The sequence below is a fragment of the Chenopodium album genome, chromosome 6 (assembly GCF_948465745.1).
Source record: "Chenopodium album chromosome 6, dcCheAlbu1.1, whole genome shotgun sequence".
Lineage (NCBI taxonomy): Eukaryota > Viridiplantae > Streptophyta > Magnoliopsida > Caryophyllales > Amaranthaceae > Chenopodium > Chenopodium album.
Window position 1 is genome coordinate 72,582,502 of NC_137839.1, and position 22,783 is coordinate 72,605,284.

At 35.2% G+C, this 22,783-nt stretch overlaps 2 protein-coding genes across 2 annotated transcripts; both read left to right on the forward strand.

The window, feature by feature from the left end:
* Positions 1–4,216: 4,216 nt before the first annotated feature.
* Positions 4,217–11,425, forward strand: LOC145636254 (protein FRIGIDA-ESSENTIAL 1-like). Its single transcript, XM_081687764.1, has 5 exons — positions 4,217–4,882; positions 8,963–9,404; positions 9,528–9,742; positions 9,827–11,046; positions 11,129–11,425. Exons 1-5 carry the CDS (start codon positions 4,354–4,356, stop codon positions 11,156–11,158), a joined length of 2,436 nt encoding a protein of 811 aa, XP_081543890.1. The 5' UTR covers positions 4,217–4,353; the 3' UTR covers positions 11,159–11,425.
* A 9,615-nt stretch (positions 11,426–21,040) lies between these two features.
* Positions 21,041–22,604, forward strand: LOC145636255 (auxin-repressed 12.5 kDa protein-like). The gene is made up of 3 exons (XM_081687765.1): positions 21,041–21,198; positions 21,333–21,561; positions 22,261–22,604. The coding sequence occupies exons 1-3, from the start codon at positions 21,093–21,095 to the stop codon at positions 22,295–22,297; spliced, it is 372 nt and encodes a 123-aa protein (XP_081543891.1). The 5' UTR covers positions 21,041–21,092; the 3' UTR covers positions 22,298–22,604.
* Positions 22,605–22,783: the final 179 nt, after the last annotated feature.

Here is a 22,783-nt window from a genome sequence, read left to right on the forward strand (position 1 = left end):
ATGGAGGAGCGTTTAGTTGGAAGAGTGCAAAGCAAAGCACAACCGCTGATTCTTCAATTGAAGCCGAGTACTTGGCAGCATCTGTGGCAGCCAAGGAGGCAGTTTGGATTCGCAAGTTCATTGATGAACTTGGTGTTGTACCCTCCATCAAGGGTCCAATAGACCTCTATTGTGACAACAATGGAGCTATTGCTCAGGCTAGAGAGCCACGAGAACATCAGAAGGTCAAACATGTCCAGAGGCGATTTCACATGATTCGAGAATGGAAGTCAGAAGGTGAAATCAGAATTTGCAAAGTTGGAACGGATGACAATGTAGCCGATCCACTTACTAAACCTTTGCCTCAAGTGAAGCACAAAAAACACATTGAGGCAATGGGAATCAAGCATGTCATGAACTGGCTTTGAATTCCATTTTATAGTGTTTTAATCAAATTTTGAACAATGTTGATGTAAAGCACCATGATGAACCATTCAGTTTTTGGAGTAATTAAAATTTTCATGCAATTTAAATCACTCCGTCTCTATTTAATTGTGGTTTAGAATTAAATAATGAGTCCATTCGATTTTAATAAATATTCAGAATAGGGTATCAAGTCAATGGCTTGGATAAAGAAACACCTATTAAGTGAACATTGAATATTTTAATCGAAAATTATCCCTAATCAAGGTCATATTTTGTGGACGATTGATGACCATCAGAGATTAGTGTGTAGTATGATTTGTAGCACCGTTTCTTGTGCTATGAGGATATAAATCATTTGCACAGGTATTGGTTTAGAACCATACTGGATCGACCTATGAGGATACTTTAAGAGATTTAAAAATCGTCATAAGTATTTCCTCATTATTACTATCAGAACTCTTTTCCTTTGACCATGAGTAGTGGGAGATCTCTTGTTTGAGTACTGGTCCGCTTTGGTATCCGCCAAACGTCTGCCGTAACTGGGGATTATAAAGACAGATATCGGGCGGGTGAGTCCTCTTAGTAAGAGAAGCTACATTACAAGACTGGAAATGTCCCCCTACTAACAATAGGGAACATGTCTTGTTGTTTACAAGGCCTCTCGAAGAGCGAGACTATGAAAAATGCATGGCCGTGCTCAGATGGATTTTAGAAATCATCTGCTTATTGACAGTCAAAATCGGATTTCGAGAAACACTTTTGGACGTAACAGAGATGACTAGTAATCTTACTCTGTAGTTCATGAAGAGACATAGGATAAGGGCTATACACTAAATGCACACTTGTCCGGAAGGACAAGTGGGAGATTGAAAGGAATGGTGTCCTTCGAACAAGTGTATTATTCTGATAGCGGGTTCAAAATTATTAGAAAGCTAATATATTCAGTAAGGTCAAGTGATCGGAATGCCTGGGTGGAGGCCGCTTCCGATCAGTAATATTAATATAATTAATATTACAGCTTAATCTTGACTGAACCCTTCGGGTCACACCCAAGCAAATATATGCGAACCAACTCGACGAATTAATTCGGAAGAAATTAATTCGTCGCCCGAGTGTTAAATAATTAGACGTCGGTAATTTGAGCTTAGAGCGTCGAAACCGATCGCCGGAAGTCGAGTCTAAATGATAAAAGACGAGACACGCAAAATAATAATAAATCGACAATATTCCCGAAAATACCCCTAGCATCGGAGTGCCCCGAGCATCCGAATGCTAGGGGAAAGACGAGCTGGCGCACCGTGCTGGCAGCCACGGCCAGCCGCGGCTAGGCACAGCAGCAGCCGCGCCGCGCCACGACCGCAGCCGCACCGCGCCACAGCAGCAGCTGGTGCGGGTTGGGCTCGGGCCGGGCTCGGGCTTGGCTCGTGACTTGGCTTGGGCCATAGGGCCGTGAATAAGGGGAAGCTTGGAATATGGGAGTAAGTGGGTTGCCATGTGGCGCAAGGTGAGGGAGAGAGTGGGGAGCAAGTTTGGTCCCCATCTCCAAGTGGTCCTCACCTACTCTCTCATGTATGCTTAACACTTGTTGATTTATTACTAGTTTGCTTAATAATTTTATTTTAGCTTTAAAATAAAATGTGAAAATCTCATTGTCCCACATTGATGGGAGAGATTTTCATACTCCCATCATTCCCTATAAATACCCAACTTGGGGCATTGGAAATGATGCTTGAGTGGGAGTTAAAAAGAGCATTCCATAATTTTGGGAAAACTCTTAAACTCACATAACACTCGGGTTTTGGTCGGACCTTGCTAACCCCAAGGTAGCGGACCTTAAAGTTGTGTTCGCCCTTTTTGTGGGTGGATACCGTCGGAGGCGCGGCGCTTGACGTGCTCGTAGCTTTCAAGTAAGAGCTCCGGTTTTTGGGCGAAGCTCGCTTCGAGGGTAAGATTCGTTATCTTTTCTTTGTGATTATTTATTTATGCTTTATGATTTTAATTATTGTGAGTGGTTCCTTGGGTAGGGGTTTGTTTCCGCGGTGAGTCGGACTCACCAAACCCCAACATCAACCTCCTAGTTGTCAACGCAGTAAACAGTATTTGGTCGACCCCATGGCAAATTGATCACATTATAGAAGATATCAAGATCTTACTTCGCAGATTCCCCCATTGGGAACTCCGGCATGTCCACAGAGAAGCAAATAGAGCAGCAGATTGGATAGCAAATGTTGCACATATTGTCACCGACAAATTGGATATTCCATTTTGTACCTCTTCAGCTTTATACCCTATTCTCACCTCAGATGCTTTAGGATTGCCCCTTGTGAGGGGGGGGGGGGTCCTAATTCTTTCCTTTTTCTTACCTTACCAAAAAAAAAAAGGGATTACTAAATGCAGGCCAATTTTAACTAAATGCAGAATAAGTTATTTTTTTAAAAAAAAGATTATATTACAATTTTGTACTTGTTTTAACTTATTATTTTACACTTTTTTTTTTAAATGATTAAAATTAAATCCTATACACTCCTAACTACATAATCATCCCAACTGTTTAATTTACAACCATATTCTAATGTATTCAATCTTGTATCCTATTTAATATTCAATACTATATAAATTCATAGACAATAATGAAATGCACTACGACATTTTTTTGAGGTATGAAATTTTTTTGTTGTAATAGATGAACAATCAAACGAAATAAAATTTCCATCTTATACGGATAAGATTTTTGAAGGTCTCTAGCAACCCCCTATACGATTTCCAGGGGTCTCAAGTACCCCCCGGGTAAGATTTCCGGGGGTCTCAAGTACCCCCCGGCTAAGATTTCCGGGGGTCTTTATTACCCCCTGGCTAAGATTTCCGGGGGTCTCCAGTACCCCCCGGCTAAGATTTCCGGGGGTCTCTAATACCCTCTGATAATATTTCTGGGGGTAAATATAGTACCCTCGAAAAACATAGTCGGTGGTACTTATAATGAAAAATTACAATAATTCAACAAAAAAAATTAAACGAAAAAAAACCTAAGACCAGATGGTTTATGAGGGGTGAACGACTTTTTCGTCTCTAGGGCTCAGATTGAAGAATTTTAAGGGAAATAGTGAAATGAAATGAATTGCGAAAAAAAAAATAATAAAAAATAAAAAATAAATGGTGACTGAAATGAAAAAAATTGACCAGTAAAATGAATTGCAAAATTAAAAATGTAAAAACAAAAAGGCGGGTGAAATTGTGAATCAGTTTTTTCATTTTAGAAAAGGGTATTTAAGTCATTTTAATATTTTCATATCATTAATTTTTAGGTTATTTTGTACTGTATTTAGTACTTGCGAAAAAAAATAGTACGTATTCTATAAAAAATATTACGGAGTACATTCAATCGAGCCTAATTATAAACGAGTTATCTTGTCCAGTGGCGGAGCCACCCTTGTGCACGGTGGGTCACGTGACCTAGCACGAAAACTGAAAAGGTTTAAATATTAAATATTGCAATTGATAATGATATGTACTCCGTAGTCTAATGGTGGAGGCTTCATATTTTTAGACTAAAGTTACTGGTTCGACTCCCAGGGGAAGCTACTAGCGTTTTTTTTTTTACTGGTAAATTGTTAAAGTCATTGTTCGAAATTTTTTTGATAGTTTCATTAGTGACTTGTCATTATCCTTCTCCTTCCCCGTAACAGAGTAATGGTGACCTAGCACCCGTAAAATCCTGGATCCGCCACTGATCTTGTCTATGTCACCATGTGTATAAAAAAAGAAAAAGTACGAGTACAAAAAAAAAAAAAAAAAACAAGATAAATTATTTCAATAAATAAGAGGATGAATGATAGGTAAACCTAATGAATTCATCCTATAAATACATGATCAATTTAGATGGAGATGATACATGAATAAATATACAGAGTACTATACAGTTACTACCTTTGAGAAACCCACGATCCTTCTATGGCTTCCTCCGATTCTCACCGCAACAATGGCGATCCTTTAGAGGAGGAAGACGAAGAAGAATACGAAGAGGTTGAGGAAGAAGAGGAGGTTGAAGAAGAATATGAAGAGGTAGAAGAATACGAGGAGGTTGAAGAAGAAGTAGAAGAGGAGGAAGAATTCGAAGAGGTTGAAGAAGAAGTTGCAGAAGAGGAAGAAGATAAAGTTGCAGATGATGATGTTGAGGAAGAGGAGGAGGAAGTAGAAGAAGAAGAAGAGGTTGAAGAAGAAGAAGAAGAGGAAGAGTACGAGGAGGTTGAGGAATACGAAGAGGTTGAAGAAGAAGTAGAGGAAGAAGTAACGGATGATGAAGAAGATGCAACAATGGCGGAAGAAGGTTCGAATTTGGGTAAAGAGGATGCGAATTTGGCGGAGCGAGATGTAACAATGGCGGAAATTGAAGGCGATGACAATGGCGGAGAAGGAGAAGGGGAAATCAATGATGTCGCAATTGCAATTGCTCCTGCGAAATTGAATTCGCCAGTTTTCGGTTTGTTATCTTCAATTTTACCATCTAAATTGCCAATTTGTTTGATTTTGATAGTTTGATTGCCGAGTTTTGCTTCAATTTGTATTTGATTTTTGATGATGATTAATGTTTTTTGCTTTGCTTGCATGTTAGTTGATGTTGTTCGTTTGAATTTGATTTAGATGAGTTATATAAACCTTGATCGAGTACATACCCTTAGGATCAACTGGATTGGGGTGATGTGCAGAAAGTAAAGCGGACGGCTTTCGATCATCCATCGAATATATAGGCTTTCGATCATCCCATTATGCTAAATTCTCCATTTGGGGCATTGATTAGTCAAAAGTGATCTGAGGAAATAGATTCTGTGTGAAATTTATGGGTTGAAATGATGTGGCTATTATGGTAAAACGAGCTTGTTGTTATAACTGGTTGGAGTGAAGGATGTGGTTATTATGGTTATCTTAGCTTGTTGTTATAACTAGCCACTAGGGCTAAGTAGCTTCTTAGTATATAAAATCCACTGACTTGTTTAGGAAAGGTGGGATTGCAAGAAGTGTTTTAAGATGAATTTTTGACATGTGCATAAGGTGGAGTTGAGTGATGCTTGTTGATTGTTGTTTTATGGCTTAAAAAAGTATTCATTTACTTCCGGAAACTCAAATTCTTAATCTAATTAGACTTTCCAGAAGCTTCTATCAACCCTTGGAATCTATTCAAGGCTGTTGGGTTTACTTAGAATTTATAGAATTTGATTAATTTTGTAAATTTAGAATCTTATTATCTCTAAATATTAAGAAGGCAAGGTGCTGGATAGAGTATTCAATAAGGATTAAAATCAATTTATGTACTTAAGTTACCATGATTATGATGGATTATCTTGGTTGTTAATTTGTGTCCCATGGTTATTACCCTTTATGAAACATTACGCCTTGGCATGGTTGATTGGAGTGATTTGAGTGTAGTTGTATTATGATGAAGACACCTTAAATATGGGTGCTTGTGAAAGGTTGAGGGCACATATCTTGTTGTTTGATCCACCATATTTAGCAAATCTTGGTTATTAGAGCTACAATAAGAAATATTATGGAAGAAAGGAATGAAATAAAGAGTTTGAAGGGAATGAGGGATTTAGAAAGAAGAAATCTTAATATGCACATAATTTCCCCTTTTGGTGTTTGTAAAAGGAAAGTGGGGAGCAACCAAGGTAAGTCGAAAATTTGAGGTTATATAATGATAAAAAACTAGGGGCTGTAGTGAGGTATAGGAACCCCATTTGATGGGGAAGTTGGCTATATAAATTGAAAAAAGTGGATGAGTGGAGTTTGTAGGCTTCTTAGGAGGGGCATTTGATGGAAAATCAAGGCATTGAAAGGAAGAATTTAAATCTGAACATTTTAAAAAGGATTGAAAAGGAAAAACGTTAAGTCTGCCAAGCTATAAGGTGTTGGAGTTTAACCTAGTTAACCTTTATGATACACTTTGTTTTTCCATGGTTATTTGGAGCAACTGACGTGTGTAGTGGTATTATTAGCTTGTCATGGGTGCATGTGAAGGGTGGGTAGTCTCGATGGTCTTGGCATTCAACATACCGTTATTATAGCATATAGGGCATTAAAGCTAAACTATAATATTGGTTTTAGACAAGCATGAATTGTTTACAAACAAAAGCCGTGAAAGAACGAATAGCTAATCGAAAAAAGTAAAATTACTAAATATGATATCATGGTATAGTTATTTATTCATTATTCAATTAACTTGTACTTTTCTTATGTTAAATGATGAAGTTTGAACTAATTGCGTAGCAGCCTAAGATTTAGGGATACAAATTCTAAGGATCAAGAAACAAAAAAAAAATCAAAATTATTAGGAATTCGATGAAGAAAAACAAAAATCATAAAATGTTCTTTACTATTATCTTTCTTTTATACTACTCTAAAATCAAACTAATGAAAGGTGAATTTGGAGAAGGCGGATTCTAGATGAAGAAAGAAAATTAAGAAGATCTAGATTCATTTTCTTTAACTTGAATTGATAAAAATGCATACTATACTCTCTTATCATATTTTCCTTTACGTAATTGTTAGAAGATCTAATGCTTTGAATTTTAGACTTCTATTTGGCGTGAAGAAGAAATAATATTTAGATGAGAAGGAAGAAGAACTAGATTTATTCCTTTTGAGTATGAATGCATAACTAACCCTCATATCACATATCCTTTTCTTTGTTACGAAGCTATTGAAAGATCTAATGCAGTAATGCTTGCTCCATGTTCGGTGCGAACATTATGTTAGATGTGTCGACTTTGGTACACAAGTGATGTTAGCTCTTTTAATTAGGACTATAGGACATAGAATAGGATTCAAAAACATTCTACATTATGTTAAGAGGCTATCATCTTAAGATGATATTAAGTTGATCGTAACTTGGCCGGTGAAAGTTCGTATGAAGATTGACTTGATAAATTAATTTATTAGTTAGAACATTACTAAGTGTGACTTTAATAGCTTGAGCATGTTTCAGAGCTGTTACAACTTACAAATATATTTTGAGGGTTACAAAATATTTAAACTTGGTGTTGTCAAGAACATTATCTTTTTAAAAGATTATATTCTTGAACTTACTAAGTTTACATTAAGCTATGAGCCCATATGGCTAAGCATTAAATCTAGGTCACATCATTGTGTTGGATCACCTAAATATGTATCAGGTGGAAGGCGGTCTTGCAACTATTATTGCGAGTTTGCGACATGACTACATTGGATAAGCTTGAAGATTTGCCCTCGACAAGCACTGGCTCAAGCTTAAAATATTAGGCTCGATTGTTACTTAAAGTTGTTGACTAGTCCGTGAGCTATTGGTTATAACCCCTTGTCTCGCCATGGTAAGGAATGAAGTTTTGATAAGTCTAATCCTTCCCATTCAAAACCATTTAGGCTTGCTTCATACATGGTGTTCAAAAAGTCATTTTGATTTAGTGCATCATAATCCAAAGCCAAATACCAATGAATATGTTTGGCTACATCATAAATGGTCAAATGTAGCCATTAGATGTGTCAAATATGTTTTAAAGGTACTATCCTACAAAACTTTGTTAAGGTTTTGCATCTTCGATGCTTATAAGGATGGTGATTCAAATCCAAATCTAACCCATTCGAAGGAAAAAGTTATACCCAAGTTTGTAGAAAAAGTATTCAAAAATTGAATTTGGTCTTTGAATTGGAGTTGGATCGGGTTTGGTTATGGTTCGACTTGTGTTCGACCATGCCTAGTCGAGTTGGATTTAAATGGTGTAATTTGAAGATAATTATGCTTTACTATTTGATGTTGCTATTATGGTTGGATTTAGTGAGAGTATTTAGTTGTGTAATTGATTTTATTTGGAATTAGCATTTAGAATAATATATGAAAATTATGTAAGGGGAAAATTTGGACCCTAATTCGGATTCCGAGGTTTAAATCATGTGGAAATGGACTCATTCGGAGGTCCGTATCCTTTATCCGGGTCCGATTATTAAATGGACTAGACTTGTCCATCTAAGTCGGATCCTTTGCCATCCCTTGATGCTTTGAAGATCACAAGTTTGGAGCTTGTGGTTTTGTGAAGGGTGGTTCGGGCTTCTATCCTTAAGCGTGTGTCTCTCCTAAGATGGCATGCTATTTTACTTTGGATGCTTGGATTGAGGATTATTTTTGAGATTGAATATATTTCAAGGAATAATCTCTCTTGGAGAAGGGTATGCGTAATATTGCATTACCAAGGTTATTTGAGTTGGAATGGAGTATAATAAACTCATTTTAAGCTGTCTATGATGTTGTTGGAGGTCTTAAGGTATGCTGTGAGTCTCAATATTGTCAGTGAATGTAGATTGTGGTGGATACTCACTGAGGATCTGCTTTGTGTCAAGGCATTTTAAGCCCTTGTCTTGGTTGTTGTCCATTCTTCTCTTCTGGTTGTTTAATTCTACATTCGTACTGGCTTGTCTTACTGATAAGGTTTGAAGTGATTCTAATTAGAAGTTTATGTTTGGTTTAGAAGCAATTGATCTAAAGAAGATGCTGCCTCATTCATTTGTTTACTCGCATTCTATCTTCATGTAGATGATAGCCAAGATGTTGAAACCAAAGGAGGTGAGGTATGCTTGAGATCAGGACATACAAGTGATGTAAAGTCTGAAGCAAGTATTCTATGTGATACCCGCGCTGCAGAAACCTGCTGTGACCGAAATTCATCACCTAAATTGCAGAATGCGGATGAATCGGGGACCCCTTCAATTGATGTTGGGCGTTACAAATCTTCAAAATTGTACAAACATATCGCTGGCCCTCTTAGTAATGGAAGTGATGCTGTGGAAGAGAAACAGGAGCATGTAAAACAATCAATTCTAGTTTCTGCCTCTGAGACGCATGTTTCTGCTCCTCATGCTGTTAGTGATCAATTGGGTAATATGGAGACTGCTGATGTCAAGGATTCTAAGCTGCTTTCTGAGGAGCCAAATCATCATTCCCCGTCAAGACAAGACATGGACCATAAGGACTCAAGGTCTGCAAATTTGATTCTATAAATTAGTTCTTACTGGTAGTTATGCTGTGTTGATTCTTTCGCAGAACAGAGGCTCTAATGCTCCAATTATTGTTTATATTGCTAATGCATGAGTTTTTCCAGATCGTGGTTTCCCCGAGTGAGGTCAAGGAGCTTGTCACCTGGCGCTGAATGTGAGGATGGGAGTAAACGACCTGCGATTATTTGTGAGTATTTCGCTAAAGGTTGGTGCATCAAAGGGAGTTCCTGTAGATTTCTTCATAAAAGAGATCATGAAAATGCTACGCAAGTAGAGGGAGGTGTGCTGCTCACTAAAAGCGAGCTTTCACCTGATAAAGGTATATTCAAGTCTTTAAGGAGTGTTGTACGGCTGTAACGCACCTGCAATTTAATTCTTCTAATGAGTACCTCTATGTTAGCAGGTTCTGGAGATAATGTAGGAAAGGGTATTCAAAGAGAGCGTGGAGTGGGATCTCGTCAATATGAAGATACGGATACGAATGCCTTGCTTGAGAGAAAGGTTTCATCTTCCCTATTTTCTACTGATTTCAAGAATTTGCCGTCTTGTAAAGATGGCCCTAGGCAAGTAGAGGTAGAAGTAGATATCTATAAAGAAAATCACTCATCTGATAATTATGGATCGTCAGTTGCTGAAAGCAGTTCTATACCACAGCAGAATTTCTGCTCTAGGTTTGGATCTTCAATGAGGGAATTAGGAGTATCTTCTGGCTCAGATTCTATCTCGAGGTTAGTGGAAGAATCGGCTGCTATGCGAAGGGGTTATTCATTGGATGCTCAGAGTTCTGTGCCTTCTTACCATTTCTCTAGTTGGAAAAACACTTCTTTACTGTGTAGCTCTCCCTTGTATTCAGGATCTAATTCAGGAAAGTATTCTGATTCGAGTTATACACTGGGTGGGCTTCTCTCTTTTAAGTATAAGAAGGCTTTTACTCCCTATAACTGGGAGCCATCTGTCCCCTTTCAATCCTCCTATTTCAAACCTCCAGTAAATAGATCTTCAGATGTTCCATATGACCCTTTTCGTGATAGCATTGAGAAATCTGATATTGGACGTGAATCCGTTAGGCTTCCTTCATGTCAAACTCAAGATGCAAAAAGCATCTCCGGACAGAATTCTCCGGAGTTGCCTAGAAGATTAGAAATTGAATCTTGGGACAAAAATTACAGTGGCCATGACAAAGTCATCCCTGCTGTTGAAGCAGAATCAGCCGCAACTTCTAATAGTGATGCTCAAAATAAGAGTTTGACTGAAGAGGAGAATCCTATGGTTCCTGGCAGTGTCAAAGCTATACTCAAAGCAAGCAGAAGTGTCAATGATGGTAACTCTAAGATACAAAGTGGGGAACTGAAGTTAGAAAATGGCAGGCAACCTATTGAATTAGATGATGAAGAATCTAAGATAATAAGGTGTTTTCGTGCTGCTCTTATAGAATTCGTGAAGGAGTTGATGAAACCAATATGGCATGAAGGCCGCCTGTCGAAGGATGTATATAAGGTAATAGTTCAAAAAGCCGAAGACAAGATTCTGAGCACTTTAAAACCAAATCAAGTTCCAAATTCGTCAGAGTTGATTAAGCAATATCTGTCTTTTTCCCGTCCTAAAATATTGAAGCTTATTCAGGTGAGACTTTAAAAATCAGCTAGACGTATTTAAGAATTACACAAGGTGTTCTAAATCTGACATGTATTTATACCTATTTCAGGCATATGTTGACAAATATGGCAGATTTTAGAAGCACATAATGGGTCCTGGTTATTGTACAGTTTTCTTACCTGCTGAGAGCTACATATGAGACTCTCCTGAATATGACCAGAACCTTAACTTTATAAAATGCCAGTGTAGGTATTTTTCTTGGGTGTCTTTTAGGTTAGAACATTTTTATGCCTTAAGAATTTCTTTTGGTCGTACATTATGTTGAAGATTTTTGGTCATTTCAGTGAAGGCCAAGTCAAGTGGAAGCCCTTGGTGTGCAATATGTATTTATTGCTTTTTTTCTTGCCATCTTAGTTTCCTTTTAAACGACAAACTTTGAGCATCATTTTACCATATTGAAACCAAGTCGATTTTTTATGCTCACAAGTTATGACATTAGGCAAATGACTTAAAACTATGATTTTTAAATTTGGCGTTAAACTTTGAACCTGTGCTCACATGACATAATGTTATGGACATGGGTGTTGTTTTAGCTCAGGAAAGAAGAGGATGAGTTGGATTGATAATTAATGTGGATGTTTTTTTTGTTTTTGTTTTTGTTTTTTTGTTTTTTTTTTTTTTTTTTGGAGAGGGGGGGGGGGGGTGGGTGGGTGGTAGGGAAAGAGTATGTGCTCACCTTAACCTAAGACAAAGGACATGTGAAATTAGGATGATGATGTTATTATGTTAATGAGTAAAGGGTGAAGAATCAATTTGAGTAGGAATGCCCCAATACAAAGTTTGACATTGTTAGATGTATAATTTGTCTCTAGCATGGTGCCAAAGTGAAAGCTAACTCCACGTAACCAAGTATATGAAAAAGTTGCCTTCTTATTGGAGACTTAGCTTACTCCATGTAACATAGCTAAGAATATGAAAGATTTATCTCAAACCCGTGGCTTCTTTTGCAATCATCACAAACCTTTGTCCACATAGTGCAAAAATGAAAGCCACCTCCATATTAGAGTGAAGTATCGCATAAGTTGAGAATATGAAAAAGTTGTTCTCGAAGAAAGTTACTTGTACCAATTAGGCTATTAATTAAAATTCAAAAATTAATTTATCACAATCAAACCAAATGACCAAGTAAATAAACTCATTATTGATTAAAGTAGTACCAGGTAGTTTATTATTTATTTTATTTTTCTAATTTTTAAATTTAATGTTTTATCTTAACTCTTTTTGATACACAATTTCCATGATACAATCTACTGCCTTCATCCTAAAAAAATGTTTGCACTTTCCTTTCAACAAAGTTTACACTTCACTCTTCTTTAAAAAATTAAAAAAAAAAAAAAAGTTTACACTTTCCTTTGCACAATGTTTAGGTGATAAATGGTTATCATTTGTTATTCTAATGAATAAGTAGACGTGCAAGGAATTAGTGGGGGCATTTTCTTATTAATTGAATGAAAGAGGGTGTTAAGAGAGTCTTGGGATCCAAGTTTATAGTAGTCGGAAGAGAAGTATTAAACTACTAATGCAAAATTGCAAAGCAAAGCTTAAGAAAGCTTAAAAGAGCATTATGGGACATAGTAGATATGGAATGAAGTACAATCACTTTTAATATATAAATTGCTTTGTAATAGAACTACAATCAACATAATGACAAGGTTTTGTTTGATTTATTTGCTTACTTTATATTTAAAAAAAAAAAAAAAAAAGAAAAACCCAAATTATTGTGAACCATAAACCATAGAAAAGTCAAGCTTGCAACATAACTTAGCCCATGTTGATTAATTGTCATTTGCTCATCGAAGTCTAGGAGAGACTTTTTATCCTTGTGTATTCTTCATAGTAATGGTTATACACATTTCAATGGGATGCTTTACCAACCTATGATATGGACAATAGTTGGAATCAAAAGTCTTTTGACATAAACCATTTTCCAACTTTATCATCAAGAAAGGCAAATCAAATTTTATAGGAAAACTTCTTGTGTTGAATTGTTTTTAATTGGGTTTATCTTTCTAAACAAAGTTCAAAGATAGATCATTTTATCTTATTTTGCCTTTTTTGAAATCTTCATAGGCGATGAGGTGATAGTTACTAACAATGTCTCTTTAGTAACTTTGTAGGACTAGTCAATTTTGTGAGTCCTTCTCTTTCTTCATTTGTGATGAAGTCCCTTTTCTCTTTGTTGTAGGTGACTTGAAAGTTTTTGTCGTCAGCTCTTATTGCTTGTTCTTGGAAGGAATATAATATATTAGGAATTAATAGGGCCATTCCATTGATTCACATTTCAACCTTAGAGGCGATCTTTGGATATATAAAGCAAAATGCACAAAGGTTGATGTAGTCAAGTGCATCTTTCCATTAATGGGTTTGGGATAGCTCAATCATGACAAAGAAGATTTTCTAAATTTTTGTCCTTTTGATCTAAGCTATTAATATTATGTGTACCTAAGGGAAGCAATTCCCTTAGAGTGAGCATATGGATTGTTTATTACTCACATTGTCTTATAATACTTGGGACGTTGTGATGGACACGTAGTTTAAGAAAACTACAAGTGGGTCCATTTAAAACATTTGTTTATTATATAAAGGATTATCTTTTGTATTTTTATATTGTAAGAAAACAAAAAGTGGGGGAGGTGGGGATAGTGAGAGGAGAGAAAATATAGGATTTAATTGGGTTTTGGGGTTTGTGGTCCCAAAGAGAGTATAACCTAATATTTTTTTTTATTAGTGGCCCCATTCCATATTTCGTAACGTGTCAAGTATTTTGAGACGGGCGAAAAGGGTAATTGTGTCAAGTATCATGGGACGGAGGGAGTAGTTAGTCATCGCGGTACCACCATGATTATTGCATGTCTCTAAGAAGTAAGGGACATGCTTTCAAGGTTAGTTGGAATTTTAGAGGCTAGTAATTGGATGACATTTATAGCATATTTATATTCTTGGTGTGGAGATTCACATAATGATGATTATCATGAGAGCTTCTAAATTATTTTTTGGAAACTATGGCTATCATATCTTGGATTAGATGAGTTTATAACGAGTTCATCGTACTAGCCTTTAAGCTAATGGCATCACTTCCAGCCAGGAAGGTTAATAAGCTTTTTGCTTAATGTTTTAGTCAAGGTAACAATTTGATTGTTATTATGCTTGATGTGGGCATTTTTTCTTCTTCTTCGTTCTTTAATTCAAGGAGGAGGTTCATGACATGTCCATCCCATCAAATTGTTCCAAAAAATGTCTTGGTTCGTGTCACCATAACAATTTTGACACTTTAACACCTCTTCAAATCAGTTGACTTTCCGAGGCTACACAAAATGAGAGAGCCCATCTAATGTCATTCATCGAGTGTTTATGTCAAGTTTGTCCAACTTTCTATTGAGTGAATAAAAGGCAAGTTAGGAGAGGATAAGGGGTTAAGCCGATCTTGTTCTAGTATGACTATTTAAAATTTTAATATGGAGGTGCTAGCATTCACTCACTTTTTTTTTACATCTTTATTGTTTTCATTAGCTTTTCATTCTAATCTCCAAAGGCATGCGCTATGTTGCTCGTACTCGTGTAGCCATGTCCAACCTGGGTATGTGTGTAATTGTCTACCTTGTCTATTTTGTGAAACAATCTCATGAATTTAGTAAAAAAAAAAAAAAGAAAGAAAGGTAAAAGTGTTAAACCCATGTTCAAGTGTTGACAATCTGATATGGGTACATAACAATGCAAGGGTTAGATATAGACATCTTTAGTGTTCTAAGGCCGCATGCACGTACTACACTCCATATTAGTATGATATTGTCCGCTTTGGGCCTAGCCCGCACGTTTTTTTTTTATTATTATTTTATTATTATTATTTTTTTTATAGCACCTTCACAAAAGGCCTCATACTAATTGGAGTATGCTTTTACTTAAAAGGAAGTTTTCACCTTATTTCTTCCATGTAGGACTTGGGATAAACAACCCATTAAGTGTGGGCCATAAAGGTTCCAAAGCTTGGTAATGGTGATTATAAATGATATTCTAACCCATATTTGGCTCAATTCAATCTAGAAGGGTGAGGTTGAGGCCTAGGGGGAGGATTAATTGAGTGGACAATTGTGGCTAGATGATTGGTTGAATGCATTTAGGTTCACTGCTATTTCTGAATTATCAAATTAATTTGATGAGAAATAGGGTGTTAAGGCATTTCCATGTGCTTTTTTTTTAAAAGGTTTACTCTTTACCACGGGATTGATAATTGAACACGAGTAAATTATTTGTGGTATCTGATGTTATATTTCTTTCCATTGGAAGTTGTACTTCTTTGATTTCCATATTGTTGATATACTTTTGTCTGCTAGGAGCAAGTATAACATTGGTTGGTTATTCTTCAAATTTGTTCAACTTGCTGATTATGCTTTACCAAGTATATATTGGTAAGTTGTTTTTTTTTTGGCTTCATTTCATCTTATGTCTTGCCTACACTCCGTCTGGTATGCATAGAGAAAAATATTTGGAATAAGTTTAATTCCATATTTGTGCACGGCCTCTTCTAGAATTATATGGAGACGATTTTCATAGTTTATTTTTTCTACCCATGTTTCTCCCTTTTATATTTTATGCTGCCCATACTTGCATCATGACAAGTCCTCTTGAGGAACTGTAGCTGCCAATTTCATTTGCAGCTCATTGATCCCAAGTCCAATTTTAAGCTGTTTTTCGTTTGCAAAATTTGTTGGAACTTTATGGTGTATATGAATAGACAATAGAGCATGCCTCTCTAACAAAGCTTTTATTATTATTTTGACTAGAATCTTTTGTAGTTCACATTTTTTCAATGTCTAATAGCAGTTGGTGTCAAAAATCTAATTTAAAATCAAAATTTTCAACTCTCAGGTAATGTGTTCATACTTGCTTCTACGTTTATTACCACTATATATTGGGTAATAAGTCTTCTTATCTTCTCTAACATTATATTAGTGTATCATGTAATTGAGATTGTAAATATCATCACATTCAGTATTCTAATTTTTAACCATTAAGAAGAATATAATCACTTTTATAATTTGAGCTATTTCATTTGGATGATATATGGTATTTTGTTTTGAACTTCTACTGTAATTTTTTTGAATTTATTGAATTTTTCTCAAATAATAGGAAAGAAAGAATTGAAACCATGGAAGGAAGACATTCCCTTACATACTGTGTTGGATATAATATTTTCAAGGGGATTGGATTTAGTCCTAAATAAATGATGTTTCATAATTCTTTTGCTTGCATCTAGACATTGTGTAGTTAAATGGACTCGGGTGTCATGCTATGTATTTCATCTTCTTCTTAATATGCATTATGTAGCCTATTTTGTAGTATCATGGAACTAATTTGTTGGCTAGCTTGGTACTAACTTATTTTGAACAGCGAGAAGAATTGGTGAAGAGCCATACTGCTGAATATTTGTTTGTAGTGTTTTTACTTGCTTTTGATTGCATCCTTGAGCATGTGATTTGTCTGTTGCCTAAATTCTGGTTATTTGGTGCTATCCGTTATATATGCTCCATAGCATGTATGAATGACTTTTTGAGCAAATTATATTTCCAGAAATACATGAAATTTATTTTTAAAAAACCTGAAATGATTTTTTTTTTTTTTTTTTCCTTTTGGAGAAAGATATGTGATTGCTTAATGTTTTAGAGAAGCAGCTTGACAATTTGTATTGATGCAGAACTACAAGAGTGTGTTCCCCTTAAAATTGATGTGATGATATCTGTGAAAATTGATGGATTTCTTTCTCATAAGATTTTTTATTATTTATTTATTTATTTATTTATTTTTTTGGGAAAAATAGTCTAGACAAAGGCTAATTAGCTCATATAAGTTAAAGTCACAGCTGATACAGGTGAAAAGAACGAAGCTTCTGATAATTTGTTTTCGTGACTATATAGTTTTTATTATCGGAGCCCAATAGATGAACTTTTGGTTTCATGCTTTATTAAACATTTGAATTAGTTTACTATAATAACAGAGGCTTTTGCTTAATGCTTCCATGCTCCTCAGGGAATTCCAAGAGCTTAATCTTTATTGTCTTTCTTATATCTTGACTGAATGTAGTGTCTACCTAATCACACTTAACCTGTCCAACTCCATGTTGATGATGACTTGTTTTTAGAGCCATAGGAATATGAGAATGTGGATTAAAAAGAATGACATCTAGGTAGATGCCTTAGGAGTTTATTTTTTTCATTTGATTTTTCACATTATACTCGGTAATTATGTAGAGCTTGCAATTCAAAGAGTTTTGCACTTTATCTGCATCCATGGTACCTGAGGCACATTATTCACATAATGGTTCATATTACTGTTGAGCAAAGTATATAGTGTGTCATTATGATTCATTGTCTCTAGCAGGTTTCAGTTTGGCAAAGCATAATGTTTTTAAGTGAAATTTAGAATCTAGAACTTTATTCGTCTGTTCTTGTTTGATAGCTTGAAAGTTGAAAGTATTATGAGTATGCTTGTGCTGAAAGCATCTACCTTCGTCATATTTTCCACACTATGTGCAAATGTGCAATTGATAAATGTGATACCATGGACTTGTGGTAAATAGCTTGCACTCTCTCTCTCTCCATCATTGTTAGGCTAGAATTGAAAATTAGTTGCTTAATGTGGGGAAGTCGGGAGATGCTTAGAAAGAGAGGTTTTACTCAAAGTAGAGAAGGCTTGCTCTATTCCCTACTATGTTGTGGGTGACGATTGGCTATATGTCTCCTTGTTGGCTTATGTCAATGAACTGGAGATGTTGATATTTGTCTTCCTTGGATGCATGGTTTGGATGTAGGTGGTGTATACTGTATACCTTTGGTTGACTAGATGAGAACCACAGAAGTTAAGCAGGCATGTGGTGTAATTTCTTTAGCTCAAGTGCTAGCTACTAATCAGGATCGTGATAAAAATTGTCCAAGTCTCTTACTATGGTTATAAAAGTGAGATATCTTAAGGCAAGTCTACCTTTATCACTTTATGCCGTTTATGGCAAGTTAATATCAAGTGTTAGTTTACTTGGAGGAGAAAACATAATTCTCGTTATGCCTCTGATGGAGGTTCACAGTATCAAGGATACTGTCTAATGATATTTGACAGGTAGCTATGTAGCCCTTGTACTTCATCTCTCCCAGATTATTCAATGTACCATTATAACCATGCTCATGGGCAATGCTGCGGCAGCTGTTAATGGATAAGATGATGTTGAAGTTACGTTACCACCTCAGTGTCTTGCCCGTGCAGGATAAATATTTTGGCAGAAAAGTATGGCAGCTCTTATTCTCTCCAATGTTGTGGCTTATGGCTTGGTTTTGTTCCTGTCAAAGTTTAAATGTGAAAGAGGTTCTAAATAATTGACCCTTTAGACTGCAGCTGTTTAGCCATCACAAGAATCCTGCAGTATAATGGTGAAAGCTGAAGGTAAATGGCATCACTATTAAGTGCTTGAAAACGTAGCTAGCAGGTTGAATCATAATGTTGCTAGAAGCTGCAAGCTTGCAATTTGCTAGTCAGGAACTCTTTTTTTTTTACCCTGATGAATCACTAATAACGTATTAACGACTGTTTGTGATGGTCTTTTCCTCTCCTAATCATCCTGAAGGTATGAACTAAGTAGCTGTTTAAGGCAGATGGATGACAAGAGTTATCTTTTGGACTTTTGAGAGATAAATTTTCTTACGTATGTACTCGGCTGCATCTAGGATTTTGTACACACCAAACCCAAATCTATATTTATAAAACAGGCTAGTTTATCGGCTATTTTTTAGAAAAGTGTACGAGACATCTAAAATCCGAGTTTAAGCTAGGTGTCTAATAGACATGTTGCGCGAACTATAATCCCTTGAGGGGCATTCCAAAGACTTCTCTCACAAAATACTACGAGCAGAATTTCTGCAACGATGAGGTTTTACATTTTTGAAGACAAAGCAATTGCCAATTGGTCACATGACTATGTACTACCTCCGTTACATATTATTTGCAACGATTAGACATTTTTTCTCTCTACTTGTCAAATCGTGTAACGGAGGTAGTAGTTGATTTGTAATGATGTACTGTTATTTAAGAAAGAAAAATAAGATGCTGAGACAAAGACATACCACCGACTTTGGAAGTTGATTGTCTAAGCTTGCAGAATATTCAACCATTCAACATCTTATCTTTGTCATCTTCATCACAGGATAAATATGCAGATTTTCACAAATTAATAACTTAATTACTAATAAAAAAGTTCTTATAATGCTTAATGGTTACCAAACACCATAATATTAAAGCTGTTGTCTTCTTGTTATCTTATCAATCACGTTATATAGCATCTTTCAATGAGTTATTTACTTATTTTTAATATATGTCCACATCACTATATTGAATTTCATTGTTCTTTTCAATCAATAGCTAAAATGTTCTTTACTGTATGAATTTACTTTTGATTAAGAAATGTGTATACAAACGATGTACCAATTCAATGTCTTATACATGTTTACTTTTCTAAAATGTTTGTGTATTTGGTTAAAACTCTTATGCCTCACCTAATTAAATTGAATTTAGATGATATATTAGATAAGCTAGGCTTGAATTTGATTAATCAGGGCAAAATCACTATTTAATCCATTTTATAATTTTGATGCCTTTTCTACAATCAAACTAAGAATTTGCTTAATTTTTCCAATAAAAATTTATCGTTCTTAAAGAATAACTTAAACGAGAGTGAAAAATAGCTCAAATGGTCAAATTTTTCCTTCCAATTTGGGTAATTCGGCTCTTAAAACATCTTTTTTTTAAAAAAAAAAAAAATCTAGACCCAATTAGATTTATATCTACTCACGTGACCAAATGCCACATTTTAGAAGGGACCATAACTTTTGATTAAGCTAATACATGGGATTAGATTCCATAATCAAAGTTTTAGGGGGCCACATGTCATCGGCCAACATCCATTGGGGCCCACAAATGGCCTCTACAGAACAGGACAATTTTGTAATCAGTAGGAGACAGGTGGAAGTTGATCCGAAATCATTTCTCTTTCATAGGATATTTTCTATGTGGGCTCCACCATCAACCTTATCCTTAGCATTTTTACTATCTCCACTCCCTCTTTACTCCATACTTCACTCCCTTGTACTATTTGCCTAATTGGCCAATCTAGATCTTTCTTATGTACAACTTGTTAGGATAAGGGCTTAGTAATAATTTGGACTTATTTCACTAATTGTTGACATTTTATATGGGACGGAATCATACTAATTAATGTAAGAATAATGTGATGATATTTTAGATTTAATAATATGCTCGATTTTTAAGGTAATTTATAACGTCTCACAATAAGTTAATATAAATTCTGTTTGTTTAAATGGTTAAATTTTATTTTCAATTGATTAATTAAATTAGATATTTTAAACAAACTAGTCAATAACCTTATTTTGGTGGATAGAATGAACTCGATCATAATTCATGACTATATTGCAAAATAAGGGTATGTTCTCATTAAGCTAAGCTGAGCTGAACTTATTAGAGCTGAACTGAACTGATTAGAGCTGAACAAAATTGATTAGAGCTAAACTTATTAGAGTAGATCTGAACTGAACTGAATATTTTATAAGAGAAGAAAATTAGGAGCTGAACTGAACTGAGCTAAACTTATTAGAGCTGAATAGAACTGAACTGAAAATAACTGTTTGAGAACAGACCCTAAATCCTTTGTCCAAAGTTCTCCTAATATGGAGTACTAATTTTTATAAGCATGATGTGTTATGTAGCTCATCAAATACGGAGCATTAGAGATAAGAGAAGATATTATTGATTTTAAAAAAGCTCAATTGAGAAGTGACAAATGGCAATATCTTATTATTACCAATTTACCATACTAAAAAAAAAAGTCTATCAAAATCCAACGGGTGTGTAAATAGCAAATTGCTAATGTGGCAATATCATCCAAGATATTTTATCACTTAACTTTTGTCTATATAAACAAGCCACTCACTTATCCATTTTTAATCAACAAGAAAAAAATGGTGCTACTAGAAAAACTATGGGATGATGTTGTAGCCGGTCCACACCCTGACCGTGGCCTAGGCAAGCTCAGGAAGCTCCAAGTTCAAAACTTAGCCAACCAAGGTATGCACGATTTTTAGTTCGATATAATTTTATGTCAACCAAACAAGCACGTAACGATTAATATATTTTGTACGTTCTGTGTGTATATTATGTCGATCATAACATAGAGTGTTATCTTGTGTGTTATACTATAGAAGGGGAGGCGGCGAAATACCAGAGGTCAGTGTCAATGCCGGCAGCGACATCGGCTAGCCCCGGAACACCGGGAACACCAACAACACCAACGACACCGAATTCGGCACGTAGTAAGGATAACGTGTGGAGGAGTGTGTTTAACCCAGGCAGTAACCTCAACTCTAGGAATATTGGAAATCAGATCTTTGATAAGCCCTCTCAAGCAACCTCTCCTACTGTTTATGACTGGTAACGTTACATATATACTTCATATATGGTTTATTATAACGTGCAACACGTACCAAATACTTTAAATTCATGCTTATTCTTTATTGTAACATATTAAAATTCTAATTATACGAAACAGATCTGCCTAATAATAATAAAAATAATTTGGTTTGGCCAAGCTAAAACCTTAAAGATCATAAAATAAACAAAGGATAAATAAAAATAAATGGGTTTAAGAGTATTTTATATCATCTACAAGTATATTGGACCGGACATATTGGATAAATTAATGAACAAAGGATCTTTTGGATAATATTGGATGATTGATTTTGGACCATGTATAAATTTTGGACAAAGCTACTATATCGACTTAGTACTAACTATTCCGATTACTTTCTTCTTATTTTAATTTCTTATTTTAATTTCTAAAGATCTTAGATCTATTAAGGTTGCACCATATTAGTATTAAGTAATATGGTGCAACCTTAATAGATCTAAGATCTTTAGAAATTAAAATAAGAAGAAAGTAATCGGAATAGTTTAATTACATAATATTAATTGATTGGAATTTATTTTAGCGGTTGCTCGAGATATTTCTATTCATGTAATTATTTGTTTTAGCGGTTGAACTAGATATTTTATATGATGATAATTTATTTTAGAGGTTGCACTATACTCGTATACATTAATTAATCGTAATTTTACGTCTTAAATTTACAGGCTCTACAGTGGAGAGACGAGGAGCAAGCATATTTGAGTGACCAATTGACAAAAGTTCAACTGAGTACTAGTGATAACCTTTTACTATGTTATTGTTACATATCTAGTTATTTGCCTTTGATGTTGCTAATGAATCATGATGTTATTCATGGTTTCATGTCCTGTAAATATAAGTATGTAGTGTTCATCGTCTTCGCCCGACGACGTGAGTTTTGTTGTCACGGTTGTTCCTGGACTAGACTTCTTTTTGTTGCATGTAATGCTGCTTTTGTTTAGCTACCTTGTTGTCTGACGTTGTTGGTTGTAATGAAGAAATGAACCATAAACTTTCTTGTTTCTGGTAATGACTAATGAGTAACAAAACATCAGGTCTTTCTTTCCTTCTTAAAATTACATAAATCCATTTTCAACATCAAGTCTTGCACAATCAGTGCTTAATTGCTTCTTAATATGAACCAAGTTTTCGATGATTTCTTCCAGTTTTTTGATCTAGCGGAGATGATAAATTTTAATGATTACAAAC

Bases quoted from the DNA above. Each gene is read 5' to 3' on its own strand.
- LOC145636255 (XM_081687765.1), top strand. From the start codon at position 21,093: ATGGTGCTACTAGAAAAACTATGGGATGATGTTGTAGCCGGTCCACAC. The intron at 21,199-21,332 runs GTATGCACGATT...GTTATACTATAG, and splicing joins TCAAAACTTAGCCAACCAAG to AAGGGGAGGCGGCGAAATAC. The intron at 21,562-22,260 runs GTAACGTTACAT...TTAAATTTACAG, and splicing joins TCTCCTACTGTTTATGACTG to GCTCTACAGTGGAGAGACGA.
- LOC145636254 (XM_081687764.1), top strand. From the start codon at position 4,354: ATGGCTTCCTCCGATTCTCACCGCAACAATGGCGATCCTTTAGAGGAG. The intron at 9,405-9,527 runs GTCTGCAAATTT...GAGTTTTTCCAG, and splicing joins ATGGACCATAAGGACTCAAG to ATCGTGGTTTCCCCGAGTGA. The intron at 9,743-9,826 runs GTATATTCAAGT...CTATGTTAGCAG, and splicing joins CGAGCTTTCACCTGATAAAG to GTTCTGGAGATAATGTAGGA.